We start from the raw sequence: 26,356 nt of genomic DNA on the forward strand, positions 1-26,356 counted from the left end.
CCTCCACACCTCCCCTAAATGCTTTTTCAGGCTTGGCCAACTGAAGTGACTCCGGTCAGCCCAAGATGAACTGTGCTGTTTAGATGTTTTTAACCTGTTTCATGTGAATCAATTTTTTAAAAACTAAAGCAAGGTTGATGTGAGACATAATAATTGACTCGACTTAACCGCGTAGGGCGAACCTGGCAAACCAGCGGACACTTCTAAACCACAGATGGCATCAGTTGTTGTGGCTTCGTCTGTGGCCTAAGAACTCTTATGAATGCCTCTGGAAGGCTGGCATTCTCCAGTTCAAGTTGCATTCGTCTGCATTTTAAGCACACCACATTTTTCCAAAGTCTGTCTCTCTCTCTCTCCTCTTGTTGGAAAGCCCTTCAATTAGCATGTGCCGGTGAAAGTTGATTCTCATTTCCTTTCCGTGTCAGTAATGTGCCCGGGCTGCCAGCTGGCATTCTCCTGTGTCTTTCGGACTTAACGTCTCCAGCATTGCTTGGGGTCAAAGCCTCAGCATTACTTATAGTGCAAGGCCAGGCTACCATGCAGTGAAAAACAAGCGCCTTTGTGAAATCTAGAAAGGCAGGAATGACCCCAGCACGCATGTCTGCAGAGGAGGCTGCCCAGTGTTGCTCTGCATGAGTTATGATGGTTGCCTGCATCTAGATTAGTCAGGAGGCATGTTGAGATAAGGGACACACAGGGTGGCCTTCTCTGCAGGTGGGTCATTCTTCACACTAACATCTTAGTGAGGTATTATTCAGCTGACAACAATGTGGGAAGCAATAGCCCTATGCTGACAACCCATCTACATGTTCGCTCACCATTCACCCTAACCTCCATTCTATCTAAATGGATTGACCATCTGGAGGAGGGACCCACACTTACACCTTCTCCCCATGATCAGCAACATTCCAAGAGCAAAGTCATGGGCACGGGCAAGAAGCATTCAGTCAAGCTTTGGGCTGATCCTGCGTTGAGCAGGGTTTGGACTAGATGGACCCTTCCAACTCTATGATTCTGTGATTCTGTGAATCTGTGAAGTCAAGTCAGATTTTATTGCATGTAGCCATGGGCCATTACAATACAAAAGGAAAATATAAAAGGATTTAAAACATTTCAAATCAGTAATAAAAAAGTAAATAAGAGAATGTGCAATCTCAGATAATAATTACTTAACATCACAACCTTCCAGAGTCTTCCACCAGGTCTATGGTTGAGGCTGGGTTCAGCGAATCAGGGACATCGCTCCCCCCCCCCCAGGAGTTGGAGTGTACGCTACTCCCCTATCCTTTTCACCTCTTTGATAATTGGGGGAGGGATGGGATTTTTAGCCATCATGTTAGTAGATTGATGTTTTAATGGGAATTTTAATGGGATTAGTTGTTGTGACCCGCCTTGAGCCTATCGGGAGCGGCGGGAAATAAATCTAACAACAACAACAACAACAACAACATTTCCAGATTACATATGTCCACCTATCCTATAGCTGTTCTAGGTATTTGCTCTCTGCAGCACCATTTTGGCCCTTTTTTCATTGCTGCAAGGGCAAATAATGACATTTTGTTAGAAACAAATGAATTAGTATCTGCTAACAAAAACACAAGTTTTTCCTGGTCGGATTTATTATTTAGCCCATCTAGTAGGCCAGCAAGAAATTTGGCCCTAGTATCTGTTTACAATGGGCAAGTGAGAATGTAATGTGGGAGATCCTCCAGAACTAAAGCTCCACAAAGACAGAAGCATTGATCTTTTGGTGTCTTATGGCTAAATAGGAAGATCTCAAAGGGCAGGTAGCGTTATGCCCAGGCTCACGCCCATGCCTTCTCCCATGTGATGACTGGATCCACAGACAGGTTATCTGCGCAGGATCCACAGACAGGTTATCTACTGTGCCTGCTGCAAAGTGCAAGAATCCAAAAGGAAACCCGTGCCTAATTCACTATTGTAAATCTATACTAAATAAACGAGGGATCGCGTGTAAAGCCGTGCTTTATTTAAGGACTTTTTTGTGTGTCTGTGTCTGTCTGCTTGGTTTGTTTTGCAGGCTAAAAGAGGCACACCGTACAGCTGTCAAAGTCATAAGGAGAATGCAGTACTTCGTCGCCCGGAGGAAATTCCAGGTAATTAATACCCAGAGCAATAGTGCCAATTGTGAAGCACCAGGAGAATAAATAGAGTAAAATATGCAGCCTCACAGTTCCTCCCAGAACACAGTGGCTGTCACTCAGAGCATAAAGTCCCTGGTGAGGTCTCTGATAGAAGGGGGAAGTGGTGGGTGCTGCCTTGATTTCTTTGAGAGCTGCATCTTATAATGGACATAAGAACATATCAGGCCAATGGCCCATCCAGTCCAACACTCTGCATCACACAGTTGCCAAAATCCAGGTTGCACATTGTTGCCCCTCAAGCACCAAGAATACAGAGCATCGCTGCCCCAGACATAGCATTCCGTCTATACCTTCTGGCTAAGAGCCACTGATGGACCATTTCTCTCTATATTAATAATAACAATAATGGTAATAGTTATAATAATAGTTATACTCTTCCATTTTGCCCAAGGTGGATCACAACCTCCCCCCCCTCCCCACCCCCTCTAAGATGGTACTAGGGTTTTATTAAAGTTTAGGACGAGTGTACCAGCTGGTCCGATATCTTGTATGATTTTATGTAAGAGATTGTTTTTATCTGTTTTATGGGATTTTATTGGGGTTTTTAACAGATGACTGTAACCCACCACGAGCCTTCGGGGAGTGGCGGACAATAAATTGAACAAACAAACAAATAAATAATAACATACAGGTTAAAAATTAAAGCATTTGCAGTATCACTAATGCCCCCCCAGCTAAAAATCCCAGACAGGGGGATTTTGTTAGGAGATGATCATCAGATTATTCCAACTCTCTTCCTCCCTCCAAGCGGTGAGGTCAGCCTTTCTAGGTGGGTGTTAGTTGAGATCTTCACCATAAGTCTAGTGGAACAGCTCCATCTTGCAGGTCCTGCAGAACTGATTTAAGTCCCACAGGGACCTGATCTCTCCTGGGACTGCATTCTTCTTGACTGGGACCAGGACCGTAAAGGCCATGGCTCAGCATTAGGCTCTTCTCCAGCGAGTCCTTCCTTCTCATGAGGTGTCCAAAGTACTAAGAAGATCTTAGTGCTCTTGTTTATGCTTTCCTGCTGCAGCGAATTCCATGGGTTAATTACTTTTCTACTCCTCATTAATTCCATTGAGTGCTCATGAGTTCTTGTATTGTGAGAAAGGGAGAAAAGTACTTCTTTCTCTATCTTCTCTATCCCATGCACCATTTTTACACACCTCTGTCATGTCACTCCTCAATCATTGTTTCTCCAAGCTAAACAGCCCTAACCTCCTTTACCTTTCTGCTTAAGGAAGGTGTTCCATTCCTTTAATCATTTCCTTTTCCCGATGCTCTAATATCTTCTTTGAGGCATGGCAGTGGTTGGCCAGAGCTAGAGATAGCATTCCAAACAAGGCTACACCATAGAATTCTACAGGGGAAGTATGAGACTGGCTGATTTGTTTTCAATCCCCTTCCTAATAATCCCTAGCGCAGCATTTGCCTTTTTTATTGCAGATGCACACAGGGAAGGTGATTGTAAGCTGCTTTGAGCCTCCTTCAGGTAGAGAAAAGTGGCATATAAGAACCAACTCTTCTTCTTCTTCTTCTTCTTCTTCTTCTTCTTCTTCTTCTTCTTCTTCTTCTTCTTCTTCTTCTTCTAATGGGGAACTTTCCAGCTATAACTTCCATCCACTTTGGATGAAATTCTCAGAGTTTATACCCCTTCCCAATGGAATCATTCCTAGAAAATTTCAGAGAGACTGGAGAAAAGGGCACATTTTTCAGGCAATGAAAAATAGTATTTGGAATTTTGAAAGTGAACTGGACGCCGGTGTATGAGAAATCTAGTTATCCAATTATTATTAAATTAAATGTGTGGAGGCATTTGCACCCTTGAAGGGGTTCTTGCATTCAGTCAGTCAGCTAAGCAAACAGGAAGCATTCAATCAGTCATCAAAGTAAACAGGAAACATTCAATCATCAAAGTGAAACAGACATTCTCTTTTGATATATCTGATCAGAGGAAATGGGAGAGAGAAACAGAGAATCTCGTTTCTTGGTTGTTATTATAAAACTAAATACAGAAAGCAATTAACCATCAAAACATTTTTATTTTTAATTCCATATTAAACTGGGACCATTTTTGCCATCTCTCTGAAATTTAACTATGATGGTCACTGTGGATCAGGGATAAATTCTCTGATAAGATGAAAAACAAAGATGATACTGGGATAGGGTTAGCCAGTGAGAAACCACAGCTACAATAGTTAAATCAAAATGGTTTGCACCGAATGGACCACTGACAAACAAGTAAAATAACAAGAATTACCCTGTAGTCCATTCTGCTGAGAGGGTCACAATGCCAAAAGGACCTGAAGCCACCTGGGCTGGATGTGCAGCCAGCCAGGCAGATGGGAGGCACCACTGTTGCATGAGCCAGGCAAGTGAGGAGGGATAATGCACCAAATGGGTGGGGAGGAGCAAGAGCCCTCACCACTGGCCCCTACCGGTACTCCCTTGCCAGTGCTGTGGGCGGTTGGGTGAGGAGGAGGAGGAGCAGATGGGCAGTGATGGAGGCAAACAAGTTGAAGTGGGAGCCACTGCCCCCTGCAGGCTGAGTTGGGTTGCTGTCTTCAATACTGGCTGAGGTTCATCCATTCTATCTATCTATCTATCTATCTATCTATCTATCTATCTATCTATCTATCTATCTATCTATCTATCTATCTATCTATCTATCTATCTATCTATCTATCTATCTATCTATCTATCTATCTATCTATCTATCTATCTATCTATCTATCTATCTATCTATCCATCTATCCATCCATCCATCCATCCATCCATCTATCTATCTATGCTTTAGGATGCTTAGGGCTGATCCTGCGTAGAGCAGGGGGTTGGACTAGATGGCCTGCATGGCCCCTTCCAACTCTAGGATTCTGTGATTCTATGATTCTATCTGTCTGTCTGTCTGTCTGTCTATCTATCTGATATCTAATGGTGATTAAACTTTTAAAAAATTGCTCAGGAAATGGGTGCGGGAAAAGATGCTAGATCAGTGGAATTTCCCCACATGCACGCCGGTTGTCATTCTAAATGTATGGATGGCCTCAGTCAGTTTTTTAAGTAGATAGTATTAGCAACATCACTTCTTAGCACTGTTGACTCTACATGAACAAAGGAAGGCTTTTCTGTGGGAAGGAAATAAAGTGCATTGGAACCCGAAGTGAATTAATTATTCATTTGGTAGCCTGCCTCTTTCCCCCCTCCCTGCTCCCCAAACCGTTATAGTCCACATAGGCTCCGAGCCATTGTGATTCAGTAGCGAAAGCCCCCTTCCGCCTCCCGATGGGCTTTGGGGGAGGGGTGAGTTGAGCCAAACTCCTCTCAAAGCACCCCTGCCAGTCAATCTACTGACTGGCCCTGGCACAGTCGCCCGGCCAGAGAGACAATGGCCTGCTTTTCTCTCACCAGAAATAGTGATGTGTCAGCGTCTGTAAGCAAAGCAATGGTGCTGGGAGACAGCCCCCCTCCCCATCCCCATCCCCGCAAATAAACTGGAAGCCTTTAAAACTGGAAAGGATAGCGCCCTGCCCCTGCCCTGTGAGCACACAAATACATGTGCCAAGAAAACAGTGCATTGCTGTTCCCCAAGGGCCACCTCCAGGTAGACTCAGGCGGTTGGAGATGGACCAGAATCGTTTTTGTTTTGGGGGTTTTTTGCTTTTTTGTTTTTGGTCTGGGTGGCTTTCTAGTTTCTGCCGTTTCGGGTTTTTTGCCAAGTGCGTCTTTCCTCCCTCTCCTTTTATCGGCCATTTCTAGGACCCCAGGGCTGCTATCCAAGCACGACGCCATCCCACGCTGGAGGTGTTCCCTGCATGCTAATGGCCGAGGGGGAGCAGACAACCAGACTAACAGCCGCTGTCAGCTTTTTTTCGAGGACGGGATCCGATAGCGCAGCTTCTTCCTCCCTGCAACGCCAGCCAAAAGGGAGACCCTTTCCTCACACACGCAAACACATTCCCCACTGGGCTTATTTAGATCTCAAACCTGCATAGGCCGGCATTCGTACTGTCCCAACACCCACCCACCCCTCACTTTTAAAATGTGCATCCCAGACTTTCTCAGCTTTTTTACCCTTGAGAAACTCCTGAAACATTCTTCGGGCTTTGAGAAACCCCAGAAGCGGCACAACCATGCAGAATATGGCTGGGAAGCATAGCTGTGTACATGTCCACCTGGGACCCCTCCCCTTCTTACCCCTCCAGGCCCATCATTGGCCATTTGGGGAGGGGGCAGGTTGACAAGACCATATATGATCATATCACCTGATGAATGTTGAACAAATTTTTAAAAATATGTACAAGTAAATTAACTCCCACCCATTTGGGAAACTCTTCCAGGGCTGTCAAGAAATCCCAGGGTCTCATGAAACCCAGATTGAGGAAGCCTGGTATATCCCATTTAGAATCGCATTGTAGTTATAAGCCCTGCAAGTTTGCTTTTTCCCTTTTTAGAGCTCAGACTCTGCCAACTTCAGGGGGTTCCTGGATTTTTGGCACTACACAGCTTGCGACAGCAAACACAGCCTACTGTGTTTGAGGTAGCTGACTTGTATGACCATTCTGGACTGGGCAGGGCTGGGCCCCCCACTCTGCCCTGCATTCTGCTCCAGAAGACTGGCCTTATTCTGGAGTGGACTCCTCGCTCGAAAAGGATTTCATTGCAGAAACAAGTGTGGTTTTGTCTGCAAATTGTCATAACAGCCAGAGAGATTTCCCCATGCGCCATTCCGGTTTCTAGGCAGACATTTGCACATGCAGTCAGTGGATGAGCATTGTCCCAGGTACTGGAAGGGACTGGGTGTGAACACACATTATTGGGCATGCAGACTGCCATCTGCCCAGCTTGGTAAGCATTTCCTGTTCATCCGTTCACTTGCCCTCCACCACGGATCATCACAGTGGGGAAAGAGTATGTGTGAGGGGGAATTGTTTCCAAACCCATGTATGCTCTAGGACAGGGGTAGTCAACCTGTGGTCCTCCAGATGTTCATGGACTACAATTCCCATGAGCCCCTGCCTTTCTCAACATTTTTACTGTTGAGACATCTCCGAAACCTGCTTGAGGGTTTGAGAAACCCCAGAAGTGGAACAATCGTGCGGAATATGGTTGGGAAGAATAGCTGTGGACACACCCACCTGGGGCTCTTCCTTCCCCCTCCAGGCCCATCATTGGCCATTTTAGGAGGGCGGAGTCGGTCAACGTGGCCATATATGATCATATCACCCAATAAATGTTTAACAAATCTAAAAAAGTATTAAAAATTAATTAAGTGCCACCCATTCAGGAACTCCTTCCAGGGCCACGAAACCCATGTTGAGAAAGCCTGCTATAGGATTTCCTCAATCTTTATGGTCTTTACCATAGAGATTGTGTGTGTGTGCGTGTGGGGGGGGGGGGGGTTCATAGAATACCCCTTGAAAGTGGTGGCAGTTTTGGATTCAGGTGCAATCCCTCCTCCTCCCACATACACTTTCTCTTGCTGTAACAATCAGTAGGTCTGGAAACCCTAAACCCTGAGAGTTAGTGTGGTATAGTGTTTAAGAGGCTCTAACCTGGAGAACCAGGTTCAATTCCCTACTCCTCCTTCCCATGCAGTCAGCTGGGTGATCTTGGGCTGGTCACCGTTCTCAAATAGCTCTGTCTGTTGTCGGAAAAGGAAGGGAAGGCGATTGTGATATTAAAAACCAACTTTTCTTCTTCTTCTAAAGCACTCATCTTCACTACTTCCAACCCTTGGAGCCACTGAGTGTGGGACTCATTGAGTTGTAAGCATGTGACAGGAAGTCACGTGTCATTCTGAAGTCAGCTGAGGTTGATAATGAGCAGGAGGTGAGCACAGACCCCCAGCTACGAGATCCCATTAAGACCGAGACAGAACTTTGAAACATGGAATGAGAATGGAATTCTGAATTCAAATCAGGTGTATACAGCTAGCTACTGCTCTCTGACCACCCACTGCACAGATGCAAAACTTCTTGCGTGTTTTTTTGCAACCAAACCTTCAAGGCAATCAAAAGACAGGTTTGGTTTGGGGAAGATAGAGGCACTTTGAACAGGATAAGTTTGAACACTAGATACGGTTTTTCCAAATTCCTCAGCAATGAACGAGGGCCTGTTTCACGGCACCCCTGCTTATTTGTTTCCCCTTTTCACAGCAAGCTCGGAAGCCCTACGATGTCCGTGACGTGATTGAACAGTACTCTCAGGGCCACCTCAACATGATGGTTCGGATAAAGGAACTCCAGAGAAGGTACTCATCCCCCACAGCTTCATTCGGATGGCTCCTCTGCAGCTTTGAGAGCATGTGGGTGATGAACATGGGGTGTATGTTTCAGGCAGAACCATCTCTGAAAAATTTGCCCACAGGATCATTAATGCCCAAGGGCATTTCTGGGCTCTGCAATAGTGGGTCTTTCATGGATGATGACATAATGCTTAATAGTTATTGTTTCTGTAATGCTGTCCTATGTTCAAACCATTTCACATAACATAATTAAAAAAAAATTCTTACAGCAACCCAGTTTAGGGAGTCAGTGTTCTTGTCCTGTTGGCTGTGGGGGAGGGCTCTTGATTGTGGGCAGTTCAATAATTGGAATGGAGAGAGATGGATGGGTAATGGTGAGTGGTGATTTCCCTGTGAGTCTCACGTCCTGCCCAGGTATACTGGGAAACAGTGTAGGGGAGGAGTCAAGAAGTTGTGATGTAGATTGGCACCAATAAAACTGAGAAATGTCATCTTGTAACGTGGGAAGAGCCTCTTGTGTGAGAGCCTCTTGTGGCACAGGGTGGTAAGGCAGCCGACAGGCTGTCTGAAGCTCTGACCATGAGGCTGGGAGTTCGATCCCAGCAGCTGGCTCAAGGTTGACTCAGCCTTCCATCTTTCCGAGGTCGGTAAAATGAGTACCCAGCTTGCTGCTAGGGGGTAAACGGTAATGACTGGGGAAGGCACTGGCAAACCACCCCGTATTGAGTCTGCCATGAAAACGCTAGAGAGGGCATCACCCCAAGGGTCAGACATGACTCGGGACTTGCACAGGGGATACCTTTACCTTTATGTGGGAAACAAAATTTAACTGTGGGAAGCAAAATTTAACTTTCTGGATAGAAGGCTAAAGTCCAAGTTCTACAACACAGCATTCACAAAAATGTGCCCTGCACTACAGAATTCACCACAAGATGACATAGTAACTTAGCCTGAGGATCCCGAGCGCCACCGTGGTGGAGTAGTTAAGAGTGGCAGCTTCTAATCCGGTGAGCCAGGTTTGATTCCCCACTCCTCCGCATGCAGCCAGCTGAGTGACCTTGGGCTAGTCACAGTCCTGATAGAGTTGTTCCCACAGAGCAGTTCTCTCCGAGCTCTCTCAGTCCCACCTGCCTCAAGGGGTGTCTGTTGTGGGGAGAGGAAGGGAAAGGTGTTTGTAAGCTGCTTTGAGACTCTCAGGGAGTGAAAAGCGGGGTTTAGAAGCCAACCCTTCTTCTATCTTGACTAGTCTGATCCTGTCAGATCTTGGTGGGAAAGGACTACCCTGGAGGACTTGGGGCTGTTTTGCAAAGAGCGGCAATGACAAACCTCTGCTCCTCTCTGACTTTGAAAGTCTCTGCCTCAAAGGTTGCCACCTGACAGCACACATTCCTATTGTTCTTACAATCTTACTATCTAAGCCAGGGGTAGTCAAACTGCGGCCCTCCAGATGTCCATGGACTACAATTCCCAGGAGCCCCTGCCAGCATTCGCTGGCAGGGGCTCCTGAGAATTGTAGTCCATGGACATCTGGAGGGCCGCAGTTTGACTACCCCTGATCTAGGCGCATGGCTATGAGTATTGCCTTCACTGACTGGAGATGGAAGAGCGGGGGCAGGGGGGAGAATAAAACCAATGCCACGGTGGCAGCTGCTCCCAAAACTTTATTTTAATCTGTGCAACCGTCTCTCGCTAGGAAAATGCAGCCTCGGCAGTAAGAGTCAAACTGTTGCTCCCCCACTGCCCCCAAATCCCTCAACACCCCCCTGGATCCTTCCACCATCCCCAGGGGAGGTAGACTGCCCATTTGGGGATCTCCTAGAGTAGATTCTTCCATCCAAAGGCTGCCGGGGTCTCCGCAAGATCTGTCATGGCCAGGAATTACCTGGATTTGTTGTACGGAAATTGAGTCCAATGGCACCTTCAAGCCAAAGATTGATTCAAGGTGTGAGCTTTCGTGTGCAGGCATACTTCCTCAGTCAGAATGGCCATAAGTATTTTAAAGGCGCGCTTGGACTCAATTTTTGTTGTGCTACTTCAGACCAATACGGCTACCCACTTGAATCTGGATTTTTCATGTTATCTGGATTTTTCATGTTATCTGAATCACCAGATTACCAATCTTTTGGACCCTGCAGTGCTCAGAAACGGGGAGGATGGCGTAAGGGCTCTGAACTTGCCGTGCCTAGAATTTTGGCACCGAGTACAAAAATCTTACCATCATAACTGATGTTATTGAAGTGGTGTGTGAAACAGACGGAATACCTTTTAATTGAGGCCATTCTCTCTTCCAGGCTGGATCATTCCTTGGGGAAGCCGGGCCTCTTTCTGCCAGGTACAGTCAGCTTGTCTATAATACATGTCAGCCAAGAGTGGAGAAAAAGCCCCTAAAAATTCAATTTATTAATTAGGATAGATGCAATTGATAAGTCCCCTGCCCTTAAAAAAATGTGTGGAATTTCCAACCCTTAGTAACAGATCCTTCCAGGCTTTTTGAAGCAGCCATGGCACTGGCCAAGATGGAAAAGAGGCAGGTGGGCTTATAATGGGAGCATTTCTCAGGATATAGTCCTACTCCCACCCGCAACTGTTTTCAGATGGAAAACGGAAAAGGGAGAAAGCTGGAGGGAAGCTTCATTTCTAATTCATCTGAGCGAGGAGCGGGGAAAGTTTGTAGATTGTCCAGCAAGGCTGTCCAGTAACCTGCCCCCAATGAAATACTCTGTTCCCCAAAGCAGACAGGGCTGTGGTCCTTTTCCTCTCGTTCCTGTAGGCATCTTCTTCTTCTTTGCAGTGGCAAAAACATTAGGTTATTTTCAATGGACAAAGCAGCACCTGCACTCTTACTGTAGAGGGCAAAAAGTTCACTGGTGCATTTTAACGACTCACATCTGCACGGAGTCTTTGGAGTCCTTCCAGCAGAGCTATCCCATGTATCCTGTTATGGCTGCTCTTGCGACTTTGCAGAGATAGTGTTGCTCTCTTTAGGAGGGCAGTTTTGGGAGGGACTTGAGTTCTAGAGCAGAGCTTTGAATCCACAGGCTTCATTCCTTGGAAGCTGTAAGATCGCGGGTGCAGAGTTGGGAAAGGGTCTTTTCCCAAGGCCTGCGAGAGTCGACAGTCACAATTCTGGCCTGGATGGAGTCAGCAAAAGGCAGCTTCATGCGCACTGCTGGTTGTTCTAAAGAGCCACATGCTGCCGATAGGCCATTTAGGAGGAAGACAGCCAATTCTGTTCTGGTGCTGTATGGTCGCTAAGAGAGCTGCGGTCGTGGGGTCAGAGTAATCTTGGACTCAGCAGGGACTTTGCATGTGAGCTGCTTTGTATCCGTAAGGAAAGTACGGACATCAGATATGAAGATTTGAAGCACTGCCCATGTACTTTAAGGGTCTGGACTGTGGGGACTGGACTTTTACCAGTCTTAGGGTGCAAATTGTGGAGTGATAGCATTCAAATCAGGCCATTTAAAAAAGTTGCTATTTTATTATTGTTTGTTGAATTTACACCCTGCTTTTGTACCCAGTGGGGACCCACACATCATTCTCCTCTCCTCCGTCTTATCTTCACAACGACTCTGCAGGGTAGGGAGGATGAGAGTGTGTTCCAGCGGCTCAAGAACAATTCCATGTTCTAATGCTGTCCAGAAATTTGGTTATGGTTAGATCCCGCATAAACTGGCAATCTCCGCCAATTCCCTCTTCTTGTACTGTCTCTTCATGTACTCCTCGGGGTCCCATATACCCCAAGAGAAGTATTTTGTGGAGATTAGGGGCTGCTGGAAGGTGAGGTGGACAGAAAACCTCCATTCTACCATTGGATCTAGATTCTGTATCCAACCCGTTATCCATTTCTAAAAAGAAGTTATTCTGTGTTGTTACTCTAGCTGGCCAATAAGTCAGTCTTTATTATGGCCCACAGGCCATTCAGAAGCAAGTAATATAGATAAAAGCAGATAAAAGTATTATTAATCATATAGCAGAGTTACAAAGAGGAAGCATATAGCAATCAGAGAGACCACAAAAGGGAAATTGTGATCAAGGACGGCTCACCAGTTAACCAACATGTCCTGTGGTCTTGATTCAACTATAAGGAAAATAGTTTGTTTTTCTCAATATTGCCTGCAAGGCTCTCTTTAGTTCCACCTTTATTCATGAAATAATCATCATATCATCTGCTTAGAACAGTGTAGAAATCCTTTCATTGTCCAGTTTAGGAGCATGTAGATTCTCTTCCTGAAAGCTATTCCTTGCGTCACTTAAATACAAGTCAAGCAACGAGGGAGCAACCTACAACAAGGGAACCAGCCTACAACCTTGCCAAACATGCTGATATATCTGAAGTCACATGACCAACCTAATCACAATGTATTTGCATGGCTGCATTCTGATGAAGTGACCTGAGTAAAACCAAAAGTCTGAGGCAGTTAAACGCCAAAAGGTTTCTTGTAGAATGCAGCCTGGAAACCACTAGAATAATAATATGCCAATCTGGACAGTGTAATTGTATCTCACACTCTATAAACCAGGGGTAGTCAAACTGCGGCCCTCCAGATGTCCATGGACTACAATTCCCAGGAGCCCTTGCCAGCATTCGCCAGCGAATGCTGGCAAGGGCTCCTGGGAATTGTAGTCCATGGACATCTGGAGGGCCGCAGTTTGACTACCCCTGCTATAAACCATGCCTTAATCAGTGGGGGGGGGGGAAATGTTTTCCCGCCATTATTGTGCCGTCATCATTTTCGCTGTGAGCAGTGAATTCAATACCGTTCCAAATCAGTCTTCCACAAATCTTCTCTCAATGGCTCTACTGGAATTTTTTAAGTTTTTTGTTTTCAGTACATACAAAAAGCCCTTTCTCTAGAATCCTCGACAACTAATACTGATTCAAGAAATAAGCACACCAAGGTTTGCCTCAGAGCCAACAACGGTTCTTTGTAGTTTTAGAGGTCAGGTTTGCCTGATATTTTCTGTTCGATTGGAGGCAATTAAATCTTTGAGAGTTCTCCAAATGGTTTTTGTGGGTTTTCTGGGCTAGTCCCTGACTTTCACCAGTTATCTGTGGCTGGCATCCTCTGGGGTAGGACACAGTGAGATGGGAATCTCTCCACACTTTGGCCAGAAAACCCTCAACAACCTGATTACTCCAGCTTTGAAGGCCTCCAACAGTTCTCCAAGTGTGTACGGAAAATATGCTTCCTCCGTCATTCCCCCGTATCTTACAGAAAATAACTGATGTATCCTGAACTAGTGATCATTAGTACATCCATCCAATTCATCCTTGACTTAGATATGAGATATGAGATATTCCGTCATTGCACCATATTGCATGAGTAACACTAAGGCTGAAGCCCAAGTTTGTTTGCTTGCTTGTTTGTTTGTTTGGGGGGGGGACAAACAAAAACAAAGATGGTGCTTCAGAATCAATTGGGAGCCAGCAGCTGGAGGAAGATGCTCAGTAAAACAGTTACTTTGAAGAATATTTATTTTTGTAACTGATAATAGCCTGGACTTTTCATGTGAGATTCAGCAAAACTGAATCCCTGTTCTGCTGTGCAAAGTCTCTGGGCATCTTTGGACCAGTTACGAGGTCAGCCTAACATACTTCACAGAGTCATTGTTGTGAGGATAAAGTGGAAGAGGAGATAATGGTATTCTAGATCATCTGCTTTGAGTCCCCATTGCGGGAAAAGTGAGGTATACATATCTCAAGCAAAATAAAATAAATGCTGCACAAAGATTATTGGGCCCGATTCTTACAATTACGGGAATTGAAATAGGACTATTGAGTCCCATGAGGAGGGATGAGAAGTTCACTAGCATCTCTGTGTGTGTATTTTTGTACTGATCTCTTTCTGAAATAACAGGTGCCTTCAAAAGGTATCTTGACTTGTGATACTAGTCAGTTTTTGTATCCGCTTCCAATGTGAATTGAAACCCGGGTGAATAAAGATTGCCTTCCCTCTTTGTCTCTCTTATAATGAACACCCCGTTTTTCTTTCATTTAGAAAAGGGGGTAGACAAAGGATACTATACTGTAGGAGCCAGATTAATCCGGTTGGAGGATAAGGTAAGTTGGTATAAAATACTCCTCTTTTCTCTCCTATCAGTAACAATGAAGGGATATTCTACTGTGTTTTGACTTTTCCTGGGTGTAAACTGCACGGAGCTTTTATTCCAATCCCAAGTCAATTCAGTCCCTGCCCTTTATACAGAATGCAATTTCCGTTTGGATTTTGTGCGGTTTAAATTTTCCTTCTGCAGCAAGAAGGATTGATCCGGAGTGACCCTACCTTTATTGTGCGATATCTTAGAGTGCTTTTAACCCTCAGTATTTAAAGGCTGTTCTGAATCTGGGCTCTCCTCCGTGGTAGAGGACCCATGATTGGCCACAGGTGGTCATGTGACAAATTTGCCTTAAAGGAGAAGCCCCTAATTTCTCTAAACTTCTGTCCATCTTGGATTTTTTTTTCTGCCTTCTTCGATCCCCTCCCCCTTCAAGAAAAGAAAGGATTTTTTCCTTCCTCCTCTGACTTCTTTGATCCTCTCCCCCCTTCAAGAAAACAAAGAAATAGTCTCCATTTGCCTCCCCCCCCCCTTCGGAACTACTCTAACCACATGCAGAACACTTTCCTGTTTCAATGGGGGGGGGGAGAGGAAGACTCGAATTCAAATCGATCTGAATTCAACAGGATTGACAATGGAATAAACAAAGTAAGTGCAGACTCTACCCTGGACTATGATAAGGGTGTTAACCATTTCACTGCAAGCTGCGTTATGGATCCTTTGAACCAGGGGTAGTCAACCTGTGGTCCTCCAGATGTTCATGGACTTCAGTTCCCATGAGCCCCTGCCAGAAAACGCTGGCAGGGGCTCATGAGAATTGTAATCCATGGACATCTGGAGGACCACAGGTTTACCCCTGCTTTGAACCTCTGCTCAAAGCAGGAACATGTGTTCATGAACCCAAGAAAGGAGGCTGCGTAGCTTCCCATGTTGGGAGCGAGCTGTGAAATATCTCTGCAAATGTTGTTCCGAACACACACACACACCTGTGCTAAACTGATGTAGACAAAAACAGGAAAGCGATGAACTCTCACAGACAGGACATAGGCATAACTGGGGCTGGAGGAAGGGAACTGTGAATCTGTGTTAAGAGCTAGCAGTGACAAGTATTTTGAGGCACCTGAAAAGCTAAAGAATTGATAATGGCACTAAATTTCATAAGGCAGGGTTCAGTTCATCAGATGCATGGAAGTTTCTGCTGTCAAGCACCACAAGACTCTCTTGTTTTGCCTATAGCAGGTTAATATGTCCCCACTACCTCTACAGTCACCTGCAAGCCCTATGCCAGGGGTGGCCAAAGTATGGCTCTCCAGATGTCCATGGACAACAATTCCCATGAGCCTCTACTAGGGGTGGGGCATACTGGCAGGAGGTCTTGGGAATTGTAATCCATGGACATCTGGAGAGCTACACTTTGGCCACCCCTGCCCCCATGCTGTTCTGTCCCACTTCCTCCTGATTAGAAAAGTTTGTCATGCATTTATGGAAAACGAAAGGAACAAATTCTGACCACAATGGCTCCAGCTGAGAGTGGTTGGCGTTCAGACCTTGGATATTTAATTGTGATCTCCCTCTGGTTGGAAAGATCTTTTCTTTCCTATTTTGACGTCGAAATGCCGTTTGCAGTGCTGCTACAAAGCACTGTGATGCCAGATGTGAAAAATCTGGATGATAATACACACACGCAAACACACACATGTGTTCATCCCCTCACTTAAATGGGAAGGTCTTTTTCACAAGCCTCCGATGAATGGGAGCAATGGATATATTAAAGCAGCAGCTTCTTACGATTGTCTCGGGAAGCAGGCCTCAAAGCATTCTGAATGGGGGGAAAAGCAAAGGATCCCCTTAAAGCGAGCCCAGAAGGAGTGCGTGCTGATGCTGGACCATGGGGCCTTGCACTTTCCACGATTAGGGTGGCCAGATCCAGGCTGGGAAATTCCTGGAGATTTGGGGGTGGAGCCTGGGGAGGACGAGACCTCAGTGGGGTACAATACCATCAAGTTCACCCTCCAAAGCATCCATTTTCTCTGTAGTCTGAAGAGGAGCTGTAATTCTGAAGGATCCCCAGGTAACACCTGGAGGCTGGCATCCCTGTCCCCAATTTCTCTCCTGCCTTTAGGATAAAGTGCAGGGTGGTTCCAGCAGCCCAGAGTCCCTCATCCCGTACCAGTCCATTCCCTGGGGATTTGTTGTACTTGCCGGTTGTGGGCAAGAACATCTGCTCGTGCCAGCCCTGAGCAGCTCTGCAGCAAGCCCCAGCTGTGAGCCGGTAATGCTGTCTCTGTAGCAGTCCCTTGACGTCCTCTGTGTCCATCGTTTTTTAGTCAAAGCATTGTTGTTGTTTTGTAACAGAGAGCTCCTAACATCAGCGGGTTCATTTTTCCCCATCCTTTCACTATAAGAGGAAAGGGGAGGGATGCAAACCAAGGGTTCTCCTCCACTGTCCCTGAGCTTCTAGGGCAGGGGTAGTCAATCTGCAGACCTCCAGATGTCCATGGACTACAATTCCCATGAGCCCCTGTGACCGTTTGCTGACAGGGGCTCATGGGAATTGTAGTCCATGGACATCTGGAGGGCCACAGATTGACTACCCCTGCTTTAGAGGGTAGACTGTATGAAATTATACCCCACTGGTGTCCCTTCCCCACTCCTTAAACCCACCTTCTCAAAGATCTCCCTCCAAATCTCCAGCGAACGCTAGCAGGGGCTCATGGGAAGTGTTGTCCATGGACATCTGGAGGGACGCAGTTTGACTACCCCTGTTCTAGGGGATCCGTGAGCCTTTTGTTGTTGCTGCTCAGCATCACATCCCTCTGTAGCTTGCAGCCCACTTTGGTGCTGTCGGAAAGTCCCTTGGCCTGACTCTTAGTTCCTTAGCTCCTCCCTCTCCCTGTTTGGTCCCCCTGAGCTCCCGGGAGGTTGCCCCAAGATGCTGTTTTGACCTGCTTTTGCTCCTGATGACAAATGACTCCCGTTGTTGTGGTTGGGATCGGAGAGGCTTGTGGTTCTCTTCGAAGACTGCGAGGAGATCTTCGAAAGGAGAAAGGGGCCCCCTTTCCCACTTGAGTGCCTGGCATTTGGCTGAACCTTTCCCACTTCAGCTGAAGCATTTGACATGAAATTACGGTCTGCAGCCACTGACATATCCCCTTCAGTGTCCCTGGGCCGTCTTTTCCAATGTGACCCAGTTGTTGGCACTGGCGTCTGTTTAAATTGCTTGTGCTTCTTCATAATTTTAATGGAATTAGAAATCGCCTTTCTTTTGTCTTCCACTGAATATTAAAAAAGAAATATCATTGCGTGCCGTGATGGCAAGAAAGAACAACATGAGAGAGGAGGATGGAAAGAGCATAGAAAAACCATCTGGGTTGCATTTTTTTTTTTAAAAAAAGATACATATTAGATATTTTCAGACTTATACGACAATCCCTTGCGGTATCTGCAGTTACAATTTGCGTTCGTATTAACATAACTCTTTCCACATTTATAAACAAGCGAGAACTGGCCGAGCCAAAAGCAGCCATTTGGTAGCGTTTAAAATGGGCAGAAATGATAAGGAACCCGGAGCAATAAAAGTGCTGTCCTCAGAGCAGCCTCCTCTGCGCTGCGCAAGTCTGAACAAAAGAGGTGCCTGCACAAACTCACCGCACACTGACAGGTGGAACAAAGTTTATTGGGAGTTCAGTAGAAGCCAGGCTGACTGGGAGAGCCGTGCACTGGCGGCCAGTAAAAACCGAGTCGCCCCTTTCCACCCACAATGCATTGCTGTAAGTTGGCCTGACCCAAGGATGATACAGAAGGAATTCCTGAGCTGGCCTTTTCAGTCCTCGCCCCTACCTGGTGGAATGAGCTCCCGGAGGAGCTGCAGGCCATGCAGGAGCTTTCGGCATTCCGCAGGGCCTGCAAAACGGAGCTCTTCCACCAGGTCTATAGCTGAGGCCGGCACGCCGAAGAAGATCTGTATGGGCCCCCTTCCAGGATAGAGCGGTGTGAGTGGCGGTTTGCTGGTTCCATCTGCGCCCTCTTCTCACCCCGCGAGGAGTTTATATTGGGGGGAAGGAGAGTTAAGGATGGAGCCAGAGTTTCTCCGCCGTATCTTTTTGTTTTATGACTGGTTGAGCTGTGTTATGTTTTATGTCCGGGAATTTTAATGGGGGGTTTATTAGGTTTTATATTGGAGAATTGTAACCCGCCATGAGCTGTTTGGGAGTGGTGGGTAATAAATCTTGATGATGATGATGATGATGATGATGATGATGATGATGATGATGATATGACCTGCACTCGGATCTCTACTGCTGGGGGAGTACTTGCCTTGTTTTCTCTCTTTTTTTTTACTTGAGTGCCAATCTATGATGTTAATCTGGGTTGGGACCCAATTTACAGCCTGTGCATAGATGAAAGGGATCCCTGTGCTCACCTCCAAAGATGGCTGCTTACACTTTGGTCTGTGTTCATCCTCTTTCTCCTCCTCCTCTCGTTGAACTTTCCCTTTCTTCAACTGGATCTGTTGTGAAGAACGTCTCGGGCCTCCCCCCACCCCCATCCTCATGCCACATAACACTTGCTTCTCTTGTGACAGGATGTTCTGTCCCGGGACACACAATGTCCAGAACTTGGCTTTGGGGCCATTTGGTTGCTTCTCCCTCGTGGGCCTTAGGGTGACTCAGCCTCTCTTGGTTAAGCGACCGCTGCATTCATTAAGCCAGCCAGATGTTTCAGAGAGGGCCACTCAAAAGTTACAGAGCTGAACTTGGATCTAGGAGGCACAAGTTCATCTCCTGCTTTCCCTGAACTCTTTGACAAATCACTTCAGGTACAATTCGGAGACGGGACAATTGTTCCTCGGGAAAAAGGTAAGTGAATACAAGGAGTTAAGCTGGAATTCAGTATGGTGACACCATTGCCTTTGCATATTCCCATATATGAACAAAATTGGAGGTTGGTCATAATGAGGACAAAATGTGTTTGAATGCTTGTTTGGGGTCTCCTTGTCTATGTGGGCTGGATGAGGGAAGCGGGGAATTATGGGTAGGCTTTCATCCAAATTGGTAGGATGTGAATTGGATGTAGTGTCCCTTGGTCTAGGATCTAGAAGCCAGATTGAAGTCATTGACCAGTCTGAGGCTGCCTTTAGTGGTGACTGGTCCTCCAGCTGAAGGCCAAGAGAAGGAAAATTCAGTGAGCCATAGTAGCACGTCATGGTAGAAGAGGACAACTGGTGAGAAGGAATCATTCCCGGTGGCTGGCTGGGTTCCCTTGCTTGAGCTTGCTCAGTTGGATCCAGCCATCTCTCCCAATCCTCCTCCTTTCTACTTTTGTCCATGCAGAGCCTTTTTGGGTGGTCAAAGGGGACCCTTCCTTCCTTTCTCCTGAGCAGAAAAGCTGGTTGGATCCAACCCACATGGCCTCCCTGGTTGCCCACTGGGCGTGATCCCAACTCCCCACCCAGGGCTCAGTGCCAGTAATTGAGGATGCAGAGACAGTAATTACTGGCGGTTAAGAGTGCAGATATGTGAAGCACCTGGAATACTCAAAATATTGAATAAATGCAAGCAGTGTCTGTGTGGGCTAAGCTGAGGGCTATCTTTACGGATAATTAGCATTGAAAATTGGAATGGCCTATGGCCACATGCAATAACCTTTGATTGACTCACTGATAATTAGTGACAGCTTACTCTTGAGATGTTCTTCCAATCTTGCTAGTAGATTATGAGGACCTTCCAGTCAAGTAGGAGACACGCACACACACAAAAATCCTTTGGAGGGCTCAGCTACTTGGTGTTCTCAAGCGTAGCAGTAAAGTCCCTATTCTTGCTGCATTCCCGGAATAAAACTTCTGTGTTTGAAATACCCCTGAATGGCTTCGCCAATAAAAAAGTGTGGCAATCGCCAATTTCCAGATCTCTTTATCTTTTTAGAGCCTCTTGTGGCGCAGAGTGGTAAGGCAGCAGACATGCAGTCTGAAAGCTCTGCCCTTGAGGCTGGGAGTTTGATCCCAGCAGCCGGCTCAAGGTTGACTCAGCCTTCCATCCTTTCGAGGTCGGTAAAATGAGTACCCAGCTTGCTGGGGGGTAAACGGTAATGACTGGGGAAGGCACTGGCAAACCACCCCGTATTGAGTCTGCCATGAAAACGCTGGAGGGCGTCACCCCAAGGGTCAGACATGACTCGGTGCTTGCACAGGAGATACCTTTACCTTTATGACGTTTGCAAAACTCATTACTGTCAAGATTTGAGCTGCCATCTTAAGGCCATGGAGGGCAACCTCTTAGAATTAGAGATCTGAAGTCTGAATAAAAAGGACTTGAGTATTAGAGCATAACTGGGGAACTAATTCGCTTTTCCCTTTATACTTCTGGGACAATCTCTGTTCTTGTATTAAAAGCCAAAGAAAACATCTTTGTTGCTCCCTTGAGGAGTCCCTCAACACTCCGTGCTCTTGAAAGATATCCCAGCATCCCTCGGATTCATGTTATGAAACACATATTCAGATTCTCCCTGTTTTTCTCTTGCATCTGTTGCCCCCATCCCACCCCCACTGTATCCAGTTATTTATTTAAACTGTTGTGTGTATTCCTATTGCAATGCAAATCACTTGTTGTCATGGCTAGAACTCGGACCAAGCTTGCTGATAAAGCTCAGTGGGGAGACTTGGGGCCAGTTGGCATTTCTGCCTCACAGGATGCGGTAATAAAAGAGAGCCAGTTTGGTGTAGTGGTTAGGAGTGCGGACTTCTAATCTGGCATGCCGGGTTCGATTCTGCACTCCCCCACATGCAGCCAGCTGGGTGACCTTGGGCTCACCACAGCACTAATAAAACTGCTCTGACCGGACAGTGATATCAGCGCTCTCTCAGCCTCACCCACCCCACAGGGTGTCTGTTGTGGGGAGAGGAATGGGAAGGTGACTGTAAGCCGCTTTGAGCCTCCTTCGGGTAGGGAAAAGCGGCATATAAGAACCAACTCTTCTTCTTCTTCTTCTAAAAGGAAGCCGTATATTCCACACTGAACAGTTAAGTGTTGTAGCAGTATATTTCAAATTCCTTGTATAGCTTCTTTTTTGAAGCATTTTACTTACCTGAAAGAGTAACCTGTGATTCAATCTATGTATGCAGCGCAATCTGCTGGGCATGCATTCTTGGTGTGCATGCACACAGTAGTAAAATAGCTGCTATGTTCTCCAGCTGACCAAAGCACACAGCACCTCAATCCTCATAAGGCACTGTCTGTTTACCACCACTATGCTTGGATGGTAAAAATAATCATGAGTTTAGGTGTCTTAAAAAAATCTCCCAAGTGTCCTCTTTGTTGACTTAATTTTACTAGATGATGCTTTGGCTGCTGGACAGTAGTCCAGACAGACAGGGCTTCTGGTTATACCATTTAGAAGAAAGTCCAAGTGCAAAAGTACCTTCTTGATTTTTCTTTAGAGCAATGCAAAACTATAGTGAAAGGTGGCCTGTATAGTTCACCCAAAGGCAAGGTGGGAGACTGGTCTCACTGAGAAAGGATAGTGGGGATCCCACTCAGGACAGAGTGGGAAGTGGCCACTATCTATGGAACTTCAACACTAGCCTTGTAAGAGATCCCTGCTCCCCCCAAAAAATCAGGAAAGCAGTCAGGCTCCCCTGAAACCTAGCTTCCCTCTTTCTTCTGAATATGGCAAGGCAATTACAAGTAGGGTTGCCAGCTTTGAGCTAGGAAAAATCTCAAGACTTTGGGGGTGGAGCCTGAGGAGGGTGGAGTTTGGGGAGAGGAGGGACTTGAGTCACTAAACTTTATAAATTCAAGTGGGTAGCCATGTTGGCCTGAAACAACAGAATGAATTCAGAGCCCAGTGGCATCCAGAGTCAAGAATCCTGCAGTCGCCATCAGAGTGCTCTTTCTTGCCCCCACCCTCCCTCTCCTCAGAGGGTATGGGGGGGGGATCCAACAGCCTTCCCCACCCAGCCTGGGAGATGTGGGGTTCCCACCCCTCCACATCCTGCCCACTCGAGTCTTTGGAAGATGTGGAGTTTGATGGGAAGGTGGGGACAGTGGTGACCTGTGGAGACACTGTTGTATGGGGGTGGGTTTAGGAGGTGCCCCTTCTAAGCAGGTGTTTTCTTCAGGACAATTGATGCCTTCCTTTTCCCCCCCCCTCTTCTCTCTCTCTCTCTCTCTCTCTCTCTCTCTCTCTCTCTCTCTCTCTCTCTCTCTCTCTCTTTCAACCCATATTTCTCTCTTTTGTCTTCCTGAACGTTTCCAGGCCCCCACCTGGAAGTTGGCAACCTAGCTTGGCTGCATACGGAGGCGGAGTCAGGAATCAAGCCCACCTCTTGAGATTAGAGTCTGCTACTCTTTAACCACTTCACCACACTGGATCTCAAGCTCGAGCTGGGAGTGTGGGGAGGAGGACCAGAACTCAGAAAGGTCACAATGCAGGTGTATGTGCTAGAGCCCATTGTATTCCTCGGCGTAACAGGCTTTGTCTCTAATTTCAGAAATAAACATTTCTTGCATGACTTACAAGATGGTGCCACGTGGTGATGCTTGTGTGATGGAGCCATAGTATGAGTTTGCACAGGGCCCAGAGAAATGGTGCTTGGACCCGACTCCCAGGAGCCATTCATGCAACCATTTATGGATTCAAGCCATTTAAAAAATATATTCCAGGTTGGTTTGCATAATAATAGAAGTCAGCATTATTATTTTTTTCCTGCTCTCCAGTCCTCTGGTAAAGAGGCTGGTTTCAGTTACACAAGCTGCACATAATTATTAGGAGATCTACATTTTCTGTTATTAAGAGATCTACATTTCTGTTATTTTAGAGCCTTTGGGTCTCTCCCCCAAGGAGATGAGTACTTTATTTTAGTTCTTAATTTTAAGCAGAGGGAATGGGAACTGGTTGGCCTTGTAGCGTGGCTCAACAGCTTTCAATACTATTGCTCGATGAGTTGCATTGTGGTGGTTCCATTATGAACAGATTTTAATTTGTAATCTTCCAGACTGTACTATAAGAAACTTCCAGCCATGCGACGGGGATGCCGCAGGATTCTTTTCGGGGCTATTTATTACCTGTATGGAAATGCAGGTAGGAGGGAGGTTCTCAGGAGATTGGGGGTGAGGGCCCTTATCCAGGTGAGGCAGTGGGAATTCTAGATTCATTCTGCAGAAGGGAATTGGTATCATTTCCTGGAGCCTGAAGGTCTAGCGGGGCCCAGCCTGTAACACCATTATCATGATCTGGTGTTTGTCATTTCAGAAATAGAACAGAAATGTTTCTTTCAGTAACCCAGAGGATTGTATCAGTGGATAGGATTGTATATGTTTTCTTTCTTTCTTTCTTTCTTTCTTTCTTTCTTTCGTTCATTCGTTCATTCGTTCATTCGTTCATTCGTTCATTCGTTCATTCGTTCATTCGTTCAGTTTATATACTGATCCTCACTGTGAGATCTTGGGGCGGTGTACATATAAGCCAGTAAAATAGATAATTCATCAAACCATTTTGAACAGTAATAACAATCATAATTATCGTAACAGTCAACAATAAATATAACCATGGAGCATTGAATGGTTTGGTAATTGCAACAATTAAGAGAAGAGAGCTTGGAAACAACAGGGTGTGCAGTTGCCTGTCAGAGAGGGCTGAAGGCTGCAGGGAGGGCTCCCATCGCTGGCCTTCAGTCAAAAGCCTGGCGGAAGAGCCCCGTTTTGCAGGCTCTAAGAACTGGTTAAGTTCCATTAGGGCCTTGATTTCATTAGGGAGCTTGTTCCACCAGGTTGGGACCATGGTTGAAAAGGCCCTGGTTCTTGAGGCCAGGTGGACTTTTGTGGGGGCCCAGGGATCACCAATCTGAGTAAATAGAGCGTGTTGCTCTTTGAAGGATATGGACAAGCAGACGGTCCTTGAGGTATGCATGACCCAGACCACATATGGCCTTGAAGGGGGGTGGTAGATTTGATGGGTGGAGGTCATTATGAGTTTTTACCACGCTCAGATAATTGATTCTTGGTTCCTGGATGTCTGAAGTGTGATACTGAGGTTTCATGCATACTCAGTCCAGACAAAAATGGAGGTATTGAATTTTCACTGAACTTGGACAGTGGTGTCCCTCCCCTTCTTTGCACTCCCCACTGAACAACCAACTTCATAGGTTGGAAGTAGAGTTGCCAGCCTCCAGGTGACACCTGGATATCTGCTATTACAGCTGACCTCCAGGCAACCATGGACGGTTCACCTGAATAAAATCTGGTTTGGAGGTTATTCTTCTGTAGTAGGTTATTCTTCTGTAGTAGGGTTATTTCAGCGATAGGAAATGGTCCGGAACTGGGTTTCAGCACGTGGTACTGGAGACAGAGATTTCTAAAATAAATAACTTCTGGGCTTTGTGAAATTCTCATGGAAGTCAGGCTCATGGATTATCTTTTTAATCCATCCCAAATGTGACCTTCGCATTGAATCGCCACGGGCAAGTTGTAGACATACAGAGCCCTGTCGAAATAACATTCATAAGAGAGGCAATTTTACTAGTGTGTGTTTACTAGGGGGGGCAGATTAATGCGGTCCATTTTATGTACTGTACATGTTGATCTATAATGAGCTTGCTTACTCGAATACAAAACCATGAAAAGCCATTAAAATGCCAAGATTATGTTAATTCGATACTGAAAGGAATCCTTCGTTCTAAATTATAGCTCAGACATTACATTGCTCATTCATGAATTTTATGTTTAAGTGGCTGTTTCCAAAAATGTCACAGTAGGAGGGGAGAAAAGTTCATTTTCCTTGGCTGGCACTCTGCAGCTATTCCTGTGTTCTTTGGTTTGGCTCCGGCAATGAAATGCTGCGGACAAAAATAACTTTTGTGTATGTTGACATGAGCCTATAATGAGTACAGGCGAGGCGAGTGGACTGAGGTCTGAGCTCCACGTGCAGCAGGAGGAGAAGGCAAGACGGACAGCCCCAGGGCAGGCAGCAAGGGGGCAAATCACGTTGTTTCATATTTCCCTCTGGGTGGGAAACCTGGGCGGGGGAGGCTTTTCTATCCCATTTCTCTGTGCTGTACCTTGGCTAGAAGTTTCCTATAGCAGGGGTAGTCAACCTGTGGTCCTCCAGATGTTCCTGGACTACAATTCCCTGGACTGCAAATGCTGGCAGGGGCTCATGGGAATTGTAGTCCAGGAACATCTGGAGGACCACAGGTTGACTACCCCTGTCCTATAGTACTGTCTGGAACAGGGGTAGTCAAACTGCGGCCCTCCAGATGTCCATGGACTACAATTCCCAGGAGCTCCCTGCCAGCATTCGCTGGCAGGGGCTCCTGGGAATTGTAGTCCATGGACATCTGGAGGGCCGCAGTTTGACTACCCCTGGTCTGGAAGGTTACAAATTAAAATCTGTTAAATGCAACCCCTGGAGCAATAGCATCAAAAGCTATCGAGCCACTCTACAAGACCAATCAGTTCCCATTCCGTCTGTTTAAAATTAAGAACTAATGAATTATCCTCTCCTGAGGGGAGAGCCCCGAGGGCTCTAAAATAACAGAAACGTGAAAATGTAGATCTCCTAATAATGATGTGCAGCTTGTATAACTGAAACCGGCCTCTTTACAAGAAGAAAGTAGAAAATTATTGCTGACTTCTACCATTTTGTAAACCCACTTGGAATATTTTTTAAAAATGGCTTGGACCGATAGATGGGTTCTGGGAGTCAAGTCCAAGCACCAAAATGCGAGTCCAAAGGCACCTTTAAGATAAACAAAGTTTTATTGAAGGTGTGAGCTTTCGTGTGCACGCACACTTCGTCAGACAACGGAACAAAAATCATAAGAATACAGATATAAGGAGGGAGTAAATTAATTGTAAATTAGTAAACAGTGTCACAACAAATATGCAGCATGCTAATGAAGATAGTTCTC

General features: G+C 46.1%; 1 protein-coding gene across 2 annotated transcripts in view; it reads left to right on the forward strand.

Annotated features, from left to right (window-relative positions):
- The window catches only part of LOC143823994 (potassium voltage-gated channel subfamily KQT member 1-like), a 280,017-nt gene that overhangs the window by 154,707 nt on the left and 98,954 nt on the right, over positions 1–26,356 (forward strand). For both annotated transcript variants that reach the window (XM_077310777.1, XM_077310778.1), the window contains 4 exons: positions 2,042–2,117; positions 8,303–8,397; positions 10,683–10,723; positions 14,394–14,455. In XM_077310777.1, the coding sequence (XP_077166892.1) occupies positions 2,042–2,117; positions 8,303–8,397; positions 10,683–10,723; positions 14,394–14,455 (274 nt within the window). The remainder of the gene's footprint in view (positions 1–2,041; positions 2,118–8,302; positions 8,398–10,682; positions 10,724–14,393; positions 14,456–26,356) is intronic.

The sequence above is a fragment of the Paroedura picta genome, chromosome 14 (genome assembly GCF_049243985.1).
Source record: "Paroedura picta isolate Pp20150507F chromosome 14, Ppicta_v3.0, whole genome shotgun sequence".
NCBI lineage: Eukaryota > Metazoa > Chordata > Lepidosauria > Squamata > Gekkonidae > Paroedura > Paroedura picta.